Raw genomic sequence first — 14,009 nt, 5'->3', positions numbered from 1 at the left:
GAGAAGTTCTTTTGTGGTGAGCTAGTTGAGGTAAGTAATCTTATCCTAATTGGTTTTATTTTGCTTATACTACTGTATTTTAACTACTAAAAATTGTTTACAATTGTTACAATTTTATTTTAATTGTTTTAGCTACATTGATTTAAAGTAAAGAATAAAGAATTATCACAAATATATTTGATTACTAAATATATGATTATATATGTGTGTGTGTGCGTGTGTGCGTGCGTGTGTGTTTATGTATTTAAATGAGATATATTTTTGTTTGAACTTTGATTTGAAATATATGATTTTGGACAATATGACTATTTTTTGACTCTGATACCCAGCCAATAGGGGTGTTATTCATTGGTACCGAAACTAGTTCTATCTAGGGCATCATGAGTCTATCGTGTTTCTAGACCTAGCTAATAGGAGATATACATTAGCGCAAAACTAGTTTCATCTGAATCTGATGCCCAGTCACGGGGATATAGCGTGACCATAGTCATAAAAGATTGTTAAGAATATGAATTATATTTGAGTATTTGAACTGCTTTGAGTTCTTGAAACAGCTTATGTGTTTTTGGAACCTATTGTAAATTACAACTTTTAATATATAAAAAACTGATTATTTTCTAATCCATCTATGATATATTTGTAAGATTAAAATATTCGATCTATGTACAACTTATTATTTTACAAATCTATTCGCTTGATAGAACTTATGACTTTAGTTACTTATTGAGTTGTCAACTCACCCTTTTTTCCCTTATAGTTTTAGATTGTGAAGAATAACAAGTTTTGGGAGTTTTGTTGTTGTGTTGTGAGCAGCAAATCTATTTGCTTGATAGAACTTATTAGGACTTTAGTTACTTATTGAGTTGTTAACTCACCCTTTTTTCTCCTCCAGTTTTAGATCGTGAGGAATAACAAGTTTTGGGAGTTTTGCTGTTGTGTTGTGACCAGGGAAAGAAGCTTAGTGATATTGGGATTAGATGGTCTTGTAATAGTCTTATATCTATTGGCCAATTGGCATTGGCATTATGTACATTAGGTTTGGATTTTGTTCCTTTCGAATTATTGGAGATCTATTCATAAAGAAATTGTTGAGATATTTTGGATTTATTTGATGTAATTTTTTAGGATAATTTTTAGTTGCTAAGAAGGCCTTGCACACTTATAGGGTGTTTATAAGTGTGCGGCCGTTGTCACGTGCCTATCTTTATAGCTGGGTTCGGGGCGTGACAAAATTATTTTTAAAAATGGTTAAATAGAAAAAATAATGTTGATATAGGTTATAATTTTTTTTTCTCGTGTTTGGTATTTGTTTTGACTTTAAAGTTTTCTAGAATATGAATAATTTTTTAAAAAGCATAAAAGTATTAAAGGTCTCATAATAAACCTGATTGTTTAAAAAAAAAGTTCTATATATGTCTTAATTTTTTAAAGAGACCCTATTAAGTTTTTATTCTTAAATAGCATAAAGGTACCAACATGTATCCCTTCCCTTCCATCTTAGCTTTCATTTCCAAAAGAAAAAAAAATAATCCAATAAAATTTTACACATTGGTTAGGAGATGTTATGATATGCATATATAGGATAATTATTTTTCTTGACTACACTAGGGTAATAGGAAAATATTTTAGTACTGCGATTTTTTTTACTACATTAGGGTAATTGGAAAATATTTTAATACTATGGTAAAAAAAAAAAAAAAAAATTGTGATTCTAGAATTGAACCTCCCAATTTTCTTACTGTCTTTCGTTTAACTTTGAATACAGAAGTGGGAGACTAAAGAAAGTGTTTCTACACCACTTGAATACTAATCAAGAAAACCAATCTTCTTCTCAAGTTCCAAAGTAGTGATGCCATGGCCTAAACATGTTTCCACACATTCTAAACAAGCGACACGAAAACACTATTAACATCCAGATGTTCAGAGATTTATGAGTAATCATACCACAACAGAGAATGTAAGAAACAATGGCTACTCACTCATTAGATTTTTTGAAAATATTCAGGTACAAAAACTTCTTTCTGATATCATTCTAAAGATCTAACTATCTTACAAATACCTCTATTACAACAACAGGCACAACTACAAGAGATCAATATTGAGCCTTGTGAAGTATGATATATGCCTCATACACAGCCCCAACAGTTAAATGTTGGATTCCTTATTCTACCTCTTTCGCTATTGATTCATTGTCTGGTCTTTGTGTGTGGCAGTGTTTTATTGTAGTTGTGCAAACAATGCTCTCTCCCTCTCTCTCTCTCTCTCTCTCTCTCTCTCTCTCTCTCTCATGGACGTAGAAGACTTCATCAGAAAACTCCAAAAAGTGTGGCCATGGCAAAAACTAGGAACAGCGCTCCCCCCAAATAGCCAACCTGATTGAGGATTGAGTGAGTTGCAAAGAAATCAAAATGCAATTTCTAGTTCTTAATAGCAAGTAATACTGTAATAGCACTTACCAGTTTTTCAGAAATGTAGTTGGCAAGAAAAGCTCCTCCTAGAATAGCTATAGATGTAGCAACTAGGTGTCCAGCAATGGCTCCACTTGCCACACCCCATGGGGACTGTAGAAGAGGGGGGAAGAGGAAAGGAAGCAAGCTATGATTTATATTTTGTAAAATATCAAGGTGATACTTTTTTTTGGAAATTTCAAAAATCATACCTGTGCAGCACCAAGAGCAATTGTTGCAAGCATTGAGCGATCTCCCCATTCCTAGAAGCAATCAGAAGACACAATTTGTAATGTGTGCTTGAAGTAAAACTGGTAACACTTGATACACCCAGATATAAAGTTTATTATTTTTCTACAATCTGTGTGTACATCAAGTTACCAAGGGCTGCTGCCATTTTACCAAAAAAACTAAAAAGTGAACATAAAATGTGATGAGGCAATGCTAGGTTCCAGGTGAAACGACAGCAACTTTTGCAATGATGTGATGCTAAAGGTTGGGAACCGCACAATATGAACAGTCTGACTAATCAATTAAGTTTCCTATGTTTTCCAATTACTAAAAAATAATTAAAATCCAAGAAAACATCTCCTACACTACATAAAAAGTGACTGCAGATAAGGACAAAAATGCTTACAGCAAAGAAAACAAGGCTGAAGGACTTCCAGACAATTTCAAATGGATTCGAGAGCCGTTTTGACACCTGAGACAGAAAAAATATCAATATCATCAATTTGAATAATCTGACAACACATGGTCTGCCAAAATGATTGGGAAAGAAATGAAACCAGAACTTAAGCTCCATCATAGGCAGGTTTTGAAATTATAGGATTACCTTTTCTTTGACAAGCTCCTCAGCTTCAACATACTCATCAAGTTCATGGCTACTCTTGTCACCACTTTTAACTGCATTTGTTGGAAGGTCCCATGCGTCTTTTATGGATTTAAGACCGAAGAACAATAAAAGAGTTACAGCTGCATATTCTCCAATTGGCAATGCTGTTTGGATGACAACAGAACGAAATTTTCATGTGAAAAATGACTGATAGGCAGTCCATCAGGACAAAAATATTATATTTGAAAGAAGGGAATTCAAGGATGAGCAATTTGATGTATAAAAATACTGTAAAAAACAATTTCAAATATAAACAAAAAACATTTAAACTTCCTCTTGGTGGATATGCAAGTGAAGCTCTTCCACTATGAAGACTTAACTACAGAGGAAGTTGTCCAGTATTGAAACTGGAAACAAATCATTTGTAGTCACCTAGAAACTGGTTCGTCCAATATCTCTCCCAATGACATAGTAGCATGTCCAGAAGGACCAAAACAGCAAACATTCATAAAGAGGAGACATCTAGGTCCATTTTGGTTAGTGACTGGACATTTATTTTCTGGTTTAATCAATTCAGATATATATATACATTATCAAACAAACTTGTGTCATTGATCTAGAATCTATTATTCTATTCATAAATAAAGAAAAAGATAAATCCACCTAGATACTTACATCTATAATAGATAACAACAGTAGTGTAGGGGTGTTTGGGGCCAATGCACTGACAGATATGACTATATGAGACATTTCTAAATTGACACGTGTAGCTTAAAGGGGCCTCTTATTCATGCAAGTCTAGGACTTTCCAAATCAATTATTTCTTAAAATGAGATTCTGTATCAAAAAATGCCAGCTACTTTTGTAAATATTCAACTGCAATTTGAATTTTTTTTATGAATATCACTGTCATTTTAAACAAGATCTTTCTAGGTATTAATTGAAAGGGATACAATTATTCCTTAATTGGCAATGTGTGACTGGAGGGAATGATAGGAACTAATGTACAACAGGGACAACAATTGCACCATCCTGGAGAGAAAATTCAAGAAAATTTCACATGGACAAGAGATACCATAATATGTTGAGGACATGAAGAAACAATGGTCTAATAAAGATATAGTGCAAGATGAAGCAAAATGCATAAACTTGGGGTCTTATATAGCTTACACCAAAAAATTTATATAAAGCTTTGTTGTCTGTCAAGCTGACTTGAGTTGAGTTCAGAGACTATAAAAATCAATAATGTGATTTGATGAAAAATCAACACATTCACATGTTTTTTATTGTATGTTTAAGAAAACAATATGTGTTAGGAATACAATTTGATGGCCTATATGCTCATATTGTTAGCTGTTTAGAAATATTATGCATGTAAGCAAACTTGATCAAGATGACAGATGCCGATAAATAAAACTTACTGGTCTGAAATTGAGCAGGCACAGAATGAAATATCCGTCCAATTACAACTGATAGGATAGACATAAGTCCAAGAGCACCCATTGACCCCAACAAAACCTGATCAATGATTAAATACATGTGAGAAAAACTAACTCTCAAATTTGTTGCAAAATCAGTTTGTGGACATTATTAAATGGCATCTGCAGTATAATAAACATTTCTTTGATCTCAGAACTTGTTTCAAGGGTAATACATTGAATGTTTAGTATTAGGGCGCATGAATATCACAACATTTATGCATTACACAAATGCAGCCATTCCAAGCAATAATCAAGGAATTAAGATATTGGCATAAATTAATAACAGGAATATTATTTTCTAAGAAAATTTAAACTACTACATTTGCCCATGAGCTAGACTAAATAGGAAGTATAAAATGATGAGAGCACCACTTAGAAATTTTCCTCAGCAGAGGACAAGTTTGAAATTTGACTTGTTTCATTTGATTTACCATTCTTATGAAACTTATTAATATTTGGTTGACCCATTAAAAGCTCCAAGACTACATCTCAGTCTACTTCTGAATCACAGTCTAGTTTTGAGTCCCAGCCCACCATGGAATAAAACCTTAGAAACCATGATTAAAACCCTCCAAGACCTATCCACCCTATAGAAGTCCGCAAAGGCTTACTTATCACACAAAAAAAAGTCCGTAAAGGCTTCCCTTGAAAACAGGAATGAGGGCGAAGACCCATACATGAGAAGCAATAACAAGGGGCGAGAAGGTGCAGTATCCCATTCAAGGTAACCTTCATAAGCTAGATCTTCAAAACTATAATGACTTTAGGGAGCCTAGTAATTTCGAGAGTGATAGGATGTACAAAAGTTGAGGCACCCATTTTTTTGGTTTCCTAGACCTTCAGATTGGTTGTGTTAGATGGACCACATCTTTGAGTGGTACAACTTATCCGAGGACAAAAAAGTTATATTTGTAAAAATGAAGCCAATAGATAGTCTAAAATTTTTGGGAAAGCATCAAACAAATCCTCATTAGGAGGAACCAACCCGCCTTTACAGACTGGATAAAAATGGAGAAATTTAAGAAGTATCTCCCTTCATCCTATGGAAGCACCTTCCTAGACTAGTAGAGGAATTTAAGAAGCATCTTCCTTCATCCTATGGAAGCACCTTCCCAGACTAGTAGAGAAATTTAAAAAGTATCTTCCTTCATCCTATGGAAGCACCCTCCTAGACTAGTAGGATAACCTAAGGTAGTGTAATAGACCCATGGCTAACTACATCACCCAATTAGAGGAAAACAAAGATGCAATGCAACTGGTCGAAAATGAGATAATGACATTGTGTAGGTTTAGAAGAGGCTTGAATGACAACCACAGGAAAGAGTTAATTCTCAGTGAGGTCATCACACTAGACCATGTCTAAGGTCTAAACCCTTGTCCAGAACTACGAAATGGAAAGCAAGTCACAGCTTGTTAAGCAACCTGACACCCGATATTCGAGTAGCCCTCAGTCTTCGAGTGGTACACCACCAATAGCTCCACCATAATTCAAGCCCAAGATGAGTAATGTGTCAACTAGTAAAGATGAAAAGAAAAATCAGATGGTTAGTGAATCCCTCACTTTGAAATCTTGAGTCAAATACTTTAAGGCTGTGTTTGGTTGCCGTAAAACGTTTTCCGGAAAATACATATTTTCCGGAAATGCTAATTTCTGGAAAAGGAAAATATTTCTGTGTGTTTGGTTGCATTTCAAAAAATTTTCCGGAAAACATTTTCTAGTGTTTGGAAAAGAAGAAAGGAAAACGCGGATCCAGACACAAGCCACAACCCAGATCGCGCGATCGCGATCTCGCCGGCGCGATCTCGCGAAGGCGAGATCGCGATCAACGTCGCGATCTCGCGACGGCGCGGTCGACGCTTCGCGAGATTGCGCCGTTGCGAGATCGCGACGTTGATCGCGATCTCTCGATCCGCCGGTGAGATCGCGATCGCGCGATCTGGGTTGTGGCTTGTGTCTGGATCCGCCCACTGGTCTTCTCCCTCGCGCGCGCGCGCTCTCTCTCTCTCTCTCTCTCTTTTCCGGAAATCCTTTGAAGTGAAAATAGAGCCGGTAATTGATTTCCGTGGTCAAAGGCTAATTTTTTCGGTCAACGGATTTCAATTTCCGGAAAATAGAATTTTCCGGACCAACCAAACACACCTATTTTCCGGAAAATCATTTCCGGAATGTGTTTGAAGTCGATTCAAACGCACCCTAAATTTCAAGGCTTTAGTCGTGTTGCTACCAAATGCCCCCAATAAAACCCCCATTGTTTATGTATAAAGGCAGGAGAGTGATTAAGAAGATCCTGAAAAACTAGTCTATGAGCCTAACATTGCTTGCTATTAATGTAATTTTATTATAGTTGAGGATCATGTGGGACTATGTTTATGGTTTAATTATTTTCCTTATCAAAACCTAGCTGCTAAAAAGGCCAATAATTTTTTAGTTCCATTTGCATCCCTCAATTTCTTTTGAACTTGTGCTGCATCAACTTGGTATAAGAGCAAAGCCCAATCTAGTTCACAGTATCTACTCCCTAAGCAACCACCTAACCACCACCAAATCATACAAGCCCACTAACTACAATAACCCACAATCTGTCAAGCCACCATCACCAAACCACTGCGACTCAGCCAACAGGCACCACCATTCAAATCTCAAAGCTAACCAGATTCACATCTCAACAACAACCCAAAACATCCTAAATTTAATAAATAAATAAAAACTGTTGTCATCAACAGTTGATGACAGAGTCGAAAACACACCCAGACAAAACCCATCAAGCCATCAGCCCATCAGCACCACTTAACTATAATGATCCCATGGGCACAAATCCCCCCCTCACTGCCCAAAACCCTGAAAACCACCACTGAATCCTCAACCAACATCACCGAACTAAAACTCAAAAATTAACAAACCCTAAGCTTCACCACCTAGAGTTATTCTGGAATCACCACCAAGCTTTATGAAAAAATTCCAATGTAATATTGTTCATAAAAAATTCAACATGTCCCACAATGTTCTTATGGAGCTTTTAAGTAGAGGCTCCAAGGTTACAATTAATGAAAAAAAAAATGGGTACAAACCAAATAAAATCCATCAGCATTAATTATAGTTGCATTCTCTGCATCATCTTAAGCTATATAGAAGCTCAAATAGAGCATTTTGCTTGGGTATGAACCGCATATTTCTTTAATATAACAAGACTTTCTAGTTGGCAATTGGGTTAGGTGAAGTGGCTCCAAACCTAGTTCTCTCTGTTATTCTCTCATAGCATGCATGCACACATGGGGTTGATTAGGGAAGTAATATTCAGTTCCACCTGATCAAGAAGTATGACAATCACACATGATTACAACCATGTTACATTGACAAGCCTTCTATATGGGAAGGGGAATGCAATGTAGTTTCTAAATACATGGAGGACATTTTAATTATATTTATTTTGTCAGATGAATCACTTATGAATCTGACATTTACTAAATTGATCTATTTCACTGAATAGAAGGCATGCCAATCCCACATGATTGCAAGCCAATTTAAAACCAGAAGGGACCTGATTGATGCACTGTATTTGCCATATGGGCAGAGGAAAATTTTCAAATTATTTTGCTTCAAAGGGTACACACACATGCATGTTTCATTCATAGCTCTCTCTCTCTCTCTCTCAAATAATTTGGTGAGAGAGCTCTGCCATGGCAACACAATGAAATCAAGGCACCCTACTTTCTAGTCTTCACTCCCACAGATGGTAGCTGGATTGCATCCCAAATGAGCCCACTACTTTTCTTTTCTTTTTTTGATAGGTAATAGAAGTTTTATTGATAAGAAAACTTAAGTAGATGTATCTACCAAATTTTCCTCAACACAAGTCCACTATTTAAAAGTTGTGAGATGCTGACCAAGGCATTGCCACACAAAATTTGAAGCAAATTGTACAGTACTCCATCCCATCTCAGAAATTGTGATTATATATACCTTAAACCAATGGCAGTGCAAAGTAACGTTTAGGATTACTTTAAATGATAATTACACAATATTCTTTTTTTTTTTTGCAATCTAAGTGCATATTCATTCAAGTGGATACAAATTTATTAAGGAAGACAGATCAAAAGGGAATTAAAAACAAGTGTGAAATTACTACAAAAGACAACGTTCAAAAAGAAAAGGTTTGAGCATCTTCATGTTTTCCCATTCTATCTTCTCCCAGAAAAAATTATATCTAAAAATTAAAAAAAAAAATCAAATGGTTGGCAACAGAAATTTTCAGAATTCTTCATACAAGTTTCATGCTTGTCACCTTGTTCAGCAACTCTTTCTATCCAAGCTTTTTTTCAATTCAAGATACATCAAAATCAAATTTTAAATAGATAAAAGATAAACAATGAAGGATTTGCAGAATAATCAAACAGAAAAGATTCATTCCAAGTGTGATGAATGATGTTCATTATCAATAATCATTTTGTAGAGAGAAAAAAAAAAAACTCCATTTTAGATAGGATGCTATGCTGTTTTTGGAGACTTCCAATCTCCATTTTTGATCCTTGAGTTTCCATTGGTTTACTGTTTCCAACAGGCAGGTTGATTTGTAAATTCTTGTTTGTGTGCTTAAGCTGCTTGTATTGTTTATTGTCTTGCAATAGAAGTTTCTCATTCATTAAAAAATAAAATTAATAACTAAACAGGGAAAGACTGTCAACTCTATAGACAGGCTTGAATGCAATACAATAAAGGGTTTGTAGATACAGACACTGAGAGAGAGAGACAGACAGACAGAGAGGGAGAAATCATACCAGTCCTTTCTTGTATTGCATGGCCAAGAGTGCAGCAATGAAGAATGTCTGTTTAATAGAGAAAAGGAAAAAAAAAAAGTTGAGGGCACAATTTTGATCCTTTACATGAAACTAGCTTCAATAGTAACTTATTAGGTTCCAAAGCATAATACCATCCCGTAACAATTAGATCCAATCAGTCAAATTATACGGTCAAATAAAGTCATTGACAAGAAAATAAAATCTGATATATAAATACATTAGTATGCCAAACAAAAAAAAAAAAATTATTCCGATTACTTAAATAAGCCAACTCAATGGAGAAACCTTTCTACTTAGAAAACATCTTCAGTATTAGTAGCAAATAAATAAAGGCGCCCTTATTTTGTAAATTTTCAGGATTCATGTTTATGAATCAACAACCCATTTAATGAAACTTTCCACAGCCTCATCCTAGGTAATTGTGTAAAGAACAAGACCCGAAATGGGCCAGCATGTTATTAAACTTTTTTTTTTTTTTTTTGAGATCTTTGTATGACCGGATGACTGCTATAAGCAGTATCCATTCCTCCTTTTTTTAGATTTTTTAGACCTTTTGAGTTGCAAATTGTAATTTTTTTCAGGAGTAGTTTTGATACACTTCCTGTGTATTGGAACTATCTCCTCTCTTTTTTCTTTTTTTTTGGGATAAGTATGGAACTATCTCCTCTCTTTTTCTTTTTTTTGGATAAGTATGGAACTATCTCCTCTTTTAAAAAAAAGAATTTTACATATTATAAAAACCATTTACAAAAACTGTGGGCCAGTAGATGAGCTTAAAAAATATGTTCCCTTTTTACCCAATAATAATAATACACCCTCCATTCTACAATAAATTTTGCCAAAGAGCATGCATTTTACTGAAAAAAAAAATAAACATTACATTCTTTCAAAAGTTCTATTAGGTAGGCCATGAAAGTTTGACATTATCCCTCACTCGCATCCATCACTTGATCTTGGACAGTTTTTGCAAAGATTATTATGTTTATCTTGGGTCTTCATCACAAAAAATCTCAAACAACAATGGTACCAAAAGGAGATCAACTACGCGTTTCCATGTTTTGAAAACATGAATGTAAAATGGTAAAAATAGATACACTAGCTTGCAACAAGACAAGCACATAGATATGTATGGTAAAACAGTTGAGACTTCCACAAATCCTTAAGGTATCTATCATTTTTATGTTTGGGAAATCACTTTTCACTTGTTTGCTTTTTCCTCATAGACTAAATCCAATGTGGTCTCATACTTGCAAATGTGAAGGTATACTCCTCACTCAAGGTTTCTACATAACACATCTATTACCTCAAGAAGTATTCCCATGGTCCACTAACACTGTTTAGAACCTAAGATATGTATTTTTATCTCCATATAGCAACCTGATGCCTAAGTCCAAAAAGAAAAGCCATCTATCTATAACAGGGTTGAAATAATAGAAAGTAGAGAAGGAGAAAATTTACATTAAAATGGGAGGGCAAGACAAGGAGATGAGAGGTCCCCCAACATATAAGAATGATAGGGAATTTTAGTTTAAGCAGTTACAAGTGCATATCATTTTTCTTCTTTTGTAGCAAAGACACATGATAGTTTCAATTGATCATGAACCAAATCCTTCACAAGTGGAATTAAGGGATTTCCAAGTATTCTCTAGAATTGCATTATCTAATAGAAACTATTTACCAGAAAATAAGAAGACATGAGCACTGATAGCCATACATAAATGGGATTTACTAACGTGTGCCCTTAGGGCATATATTAGTAATCCATTTTAGGAAACTTTTTATGGAAAAATAAAAAAGTAATTCACTGTTTTGACAGCTTTTTCAATTTCCCAGGAAAACTTTCCTAAAATGGATGGTTAACCCTAAGGGCAAACATTAACCAAACCCTACATAAATTGAACTAGCTCCCAAGTAGCATGAATCAAAAACAGTAACAAGACATGTCATTTATTCTATGCTATTTTATTTACCTTGTCTCCAATTTCAGACACAAATATCAATGTGAATGCAGCAGTGAAGCCTGACTTTGCAATTGCCGCTAAAAGTGATGAAGGTCCTCCCTTCACAAAGTTAACCAGTGAAAACACTAAAGCACATCCAAACAGTACAAGAGCTATAGAGAGAGGATAAGGCATTCGATTAGGAGGCTTCTCACTGCCAAATCATGAAAGATATATAGATTAGTATGGACTGAGTTAAGCTGACTATTATGGTCCATAGACAGTTGAAATAGATGAACTATAAAACCATTGAACAAAATTTCAGATGCATTGAAATAGATGAAATATAAGACCATTGAACAAAATAGAAAATGATATACATATATCAGCAAGGTTTGAACCATTAAGGGTCTTTAAATATCACACAGAAATTTTGGTTTTTTAAATTCAATCCTACAATTAAATTTTTATCAGAGCAAACCTACAATCAGATCTCTAACATTATTAAATGTGACGAGGTGCCCCAACATTTAGAACTTCACTTGATGCTTTGCAAATGTTCGATCCACAAAAAGAAGGGGTGGGGGGGAGTGGAGGCCAAAAATTATGCTGTTTATATTTCCTTTAATTACATTCATAAGATATATTTCTCTTAGAGGGGAGCTCATTGGAAAAGCTGTTTGTCTACTTGTTCAAATAATGTTCAAATACTTTTTTATTTTATTAAAAAAAAAACAGATTAAAGTAACTACTACAAATTGCAGAAGGTTACTAGCTTCCCATTTTGGAATTGAAGTTGTAACATTTCGGGAAAAAAAAATAGTAAAGCAAGGTAACTTAAAAATCTTACTTCTATTCTAGCATGCAAATCGTTTCACTGATTCTTACGCAAAAGAAATGCATCTCAAAACTTTCATAACATCCTTATGCACTAGAAATTGTAGAGTGCAGAATTAGTTTCACATTTTCCTTCTGGTTTAAGTTTCACATCAAAAGTTATATACTGGCATGTTTCTAAGATAAAAACACTATCATCTCAAACTTATCTAGAAAAAAAAAAAAAATAAAAAAAAAAAAAAAAAAAAAATAAAATAAAATAAAATAAAAAAGAAGAAGAAAGAAATATGTCATCTAAAAAATTAGAAAAACAGTTACTGAAAATTACAATCTTCTAGCATCTTTAATATTAACCAATCTTATATAACTCACATTTCAGATGAACTGTTACTGGGTGGAACACTGGCAAAGACTTTCTGGTCATCTTCTCCTCCCTGGCCTTCATAGCTTCCAGGTCCAATACTAACATTTGATGCTTGGGCTCGGAATTTGCCACACTCCAAGTTCAACCTTGATATCTCTCTACATCTTACTATCAATCAGTCAGGGAATATGTTAATAAAAAAAATGCCATATAACCATAAAGGCAAACAAAAATTATGTCGAGTGATAGATAGACAGACGTAAGGGCATAGATTTGGAAGAAGTTACAACACTAGATGGAATAATCAACTCAACTATAGCAAAATATGCATCATCTAGCAGTGAACCCAATACCCATTTGATCTAAATTAAACAAGCAACTTCTACCGTGACTAATCTATGCCAACTGACTACACCAAACCCAAGTTCATTTACTCCACCTAATTAAATTTACCATAACCGAGGTGATTCATACCCAAATTTACTCAAAATTCTCCCAACCCAGATAGCTCAAATTCCACCAAAATCCAACTAATTTAACAAAAACACAAAAGAACTTCAAATTCTACACACCCAGTTCGCCATCTCAAATTCCACATGTTCCAAATTTAATTCTAAACTAAACCATATGAAGTAAGTATTTCCTTGGAGTGAGCAACTTAATTCTGTATAATAAAAATTTTATAAAATAAAAAAAATAAAAGAATTTTCAACTAAAAATGAAGAAAAATTTGAGGAAAGCTTACACGGGGGCGAGATGGTCTTTCTAGATATGGTGGCGGAGCATGGTAGAGTGTCAACCAAAGCTGTTAACAAAGGAAGTTTCTTCCCTCTTGAAATGAATGGTGAATGAAGCACCAAACTCTTCATTCTTTTTTTTTTTTCTTAAATTCTTGAACTTTTTTTACAATTTCATCTCCACACACTTCATAACCTCGACTCTATCACTATGTTACTGTTTTTTTTTTTTTGGTTTTGTTTTTGTTTTTGTTTCTGTTTCTGTTTTGCTTTTTATGGGTTTTGGGTTTTGCAAATCGAAGCAGAACTGCCAGTTAGAGTAGAGAAGGACTTGCAGGCTGCCACGTGTGTAATGCCGGGATGAGGTACACAGCCGTATTAAATTAGTTTAATTGGGCCGCGTTTCGGACCCAGTTTAACCCAAGTTTCAGCCCGTTCTACTTGTTTTGCCTAGCGCTTGTCCTCTATGGCCCTGGCTGGGGTTGGATGAGGATGCCACTTGCGGAAAATTTGGCCTTGACATGATTAAAAACGAAAATAAAAAGAGAAGTGTTATTTCTATAACATTTTT

The 14,009-nt window shown here is 34.6% G+C and overlaps 1 protein-coding gene across 1 annotated transcript; it reads right to left on the bottom strand.

Moving 5' to 3' along the window:
- Positions 1–1,956: 1,956 nt before the first annotated feature.
- On the bottom strand, positions 1,957–13,779 carry LOC126688472 (protein PAM71-homolog, chloroplastic). Its single transcript, XM_050383172.1, has 10 exons — positions 13,447–13,779; positions 12,710–12,869; positions 11,531–11,714; positions 9,540–9,587; positions 4,704–4,800; positions 3,283–3,446; positions 3,085–3,150; positions 2,660–2,710; positions 2,457–2,561; positions 1,957–2,372 (listed from the first exon to the last, which is right to left on the bottom strand). The coding sequence occupies exons 1-10, from the start codon at positions 13,568–13,570 to the stop codon at positions 2,307–2,309; spliced, it is 1,065 nt and encodes a 354-aa protein (XP_050239129.1). The 5' UTR covers positions 13,571–13,779; the 3' UTR covers positions 1,957–2,306.
- Positions 13,780–14,009: the final 230 nt, after the last annotated feature.

This window comes from Quercus robur, chromosome 6 (genome assembly GCF_932294415.1).
Source record: "Quercus robur chromosome 6, dhQueRobu3.1, whole genome shotgun sequence".
NCBI classification, from domain to species: Eukaryota; Viridiplantae; Streptophyta; class Magnoliopsida; order Fagales; family Fagaceae; genus Quercus; species Quercus robur.
This window is presented reverse-complemented; position numbering and strand designations above follow the sequence as displayed.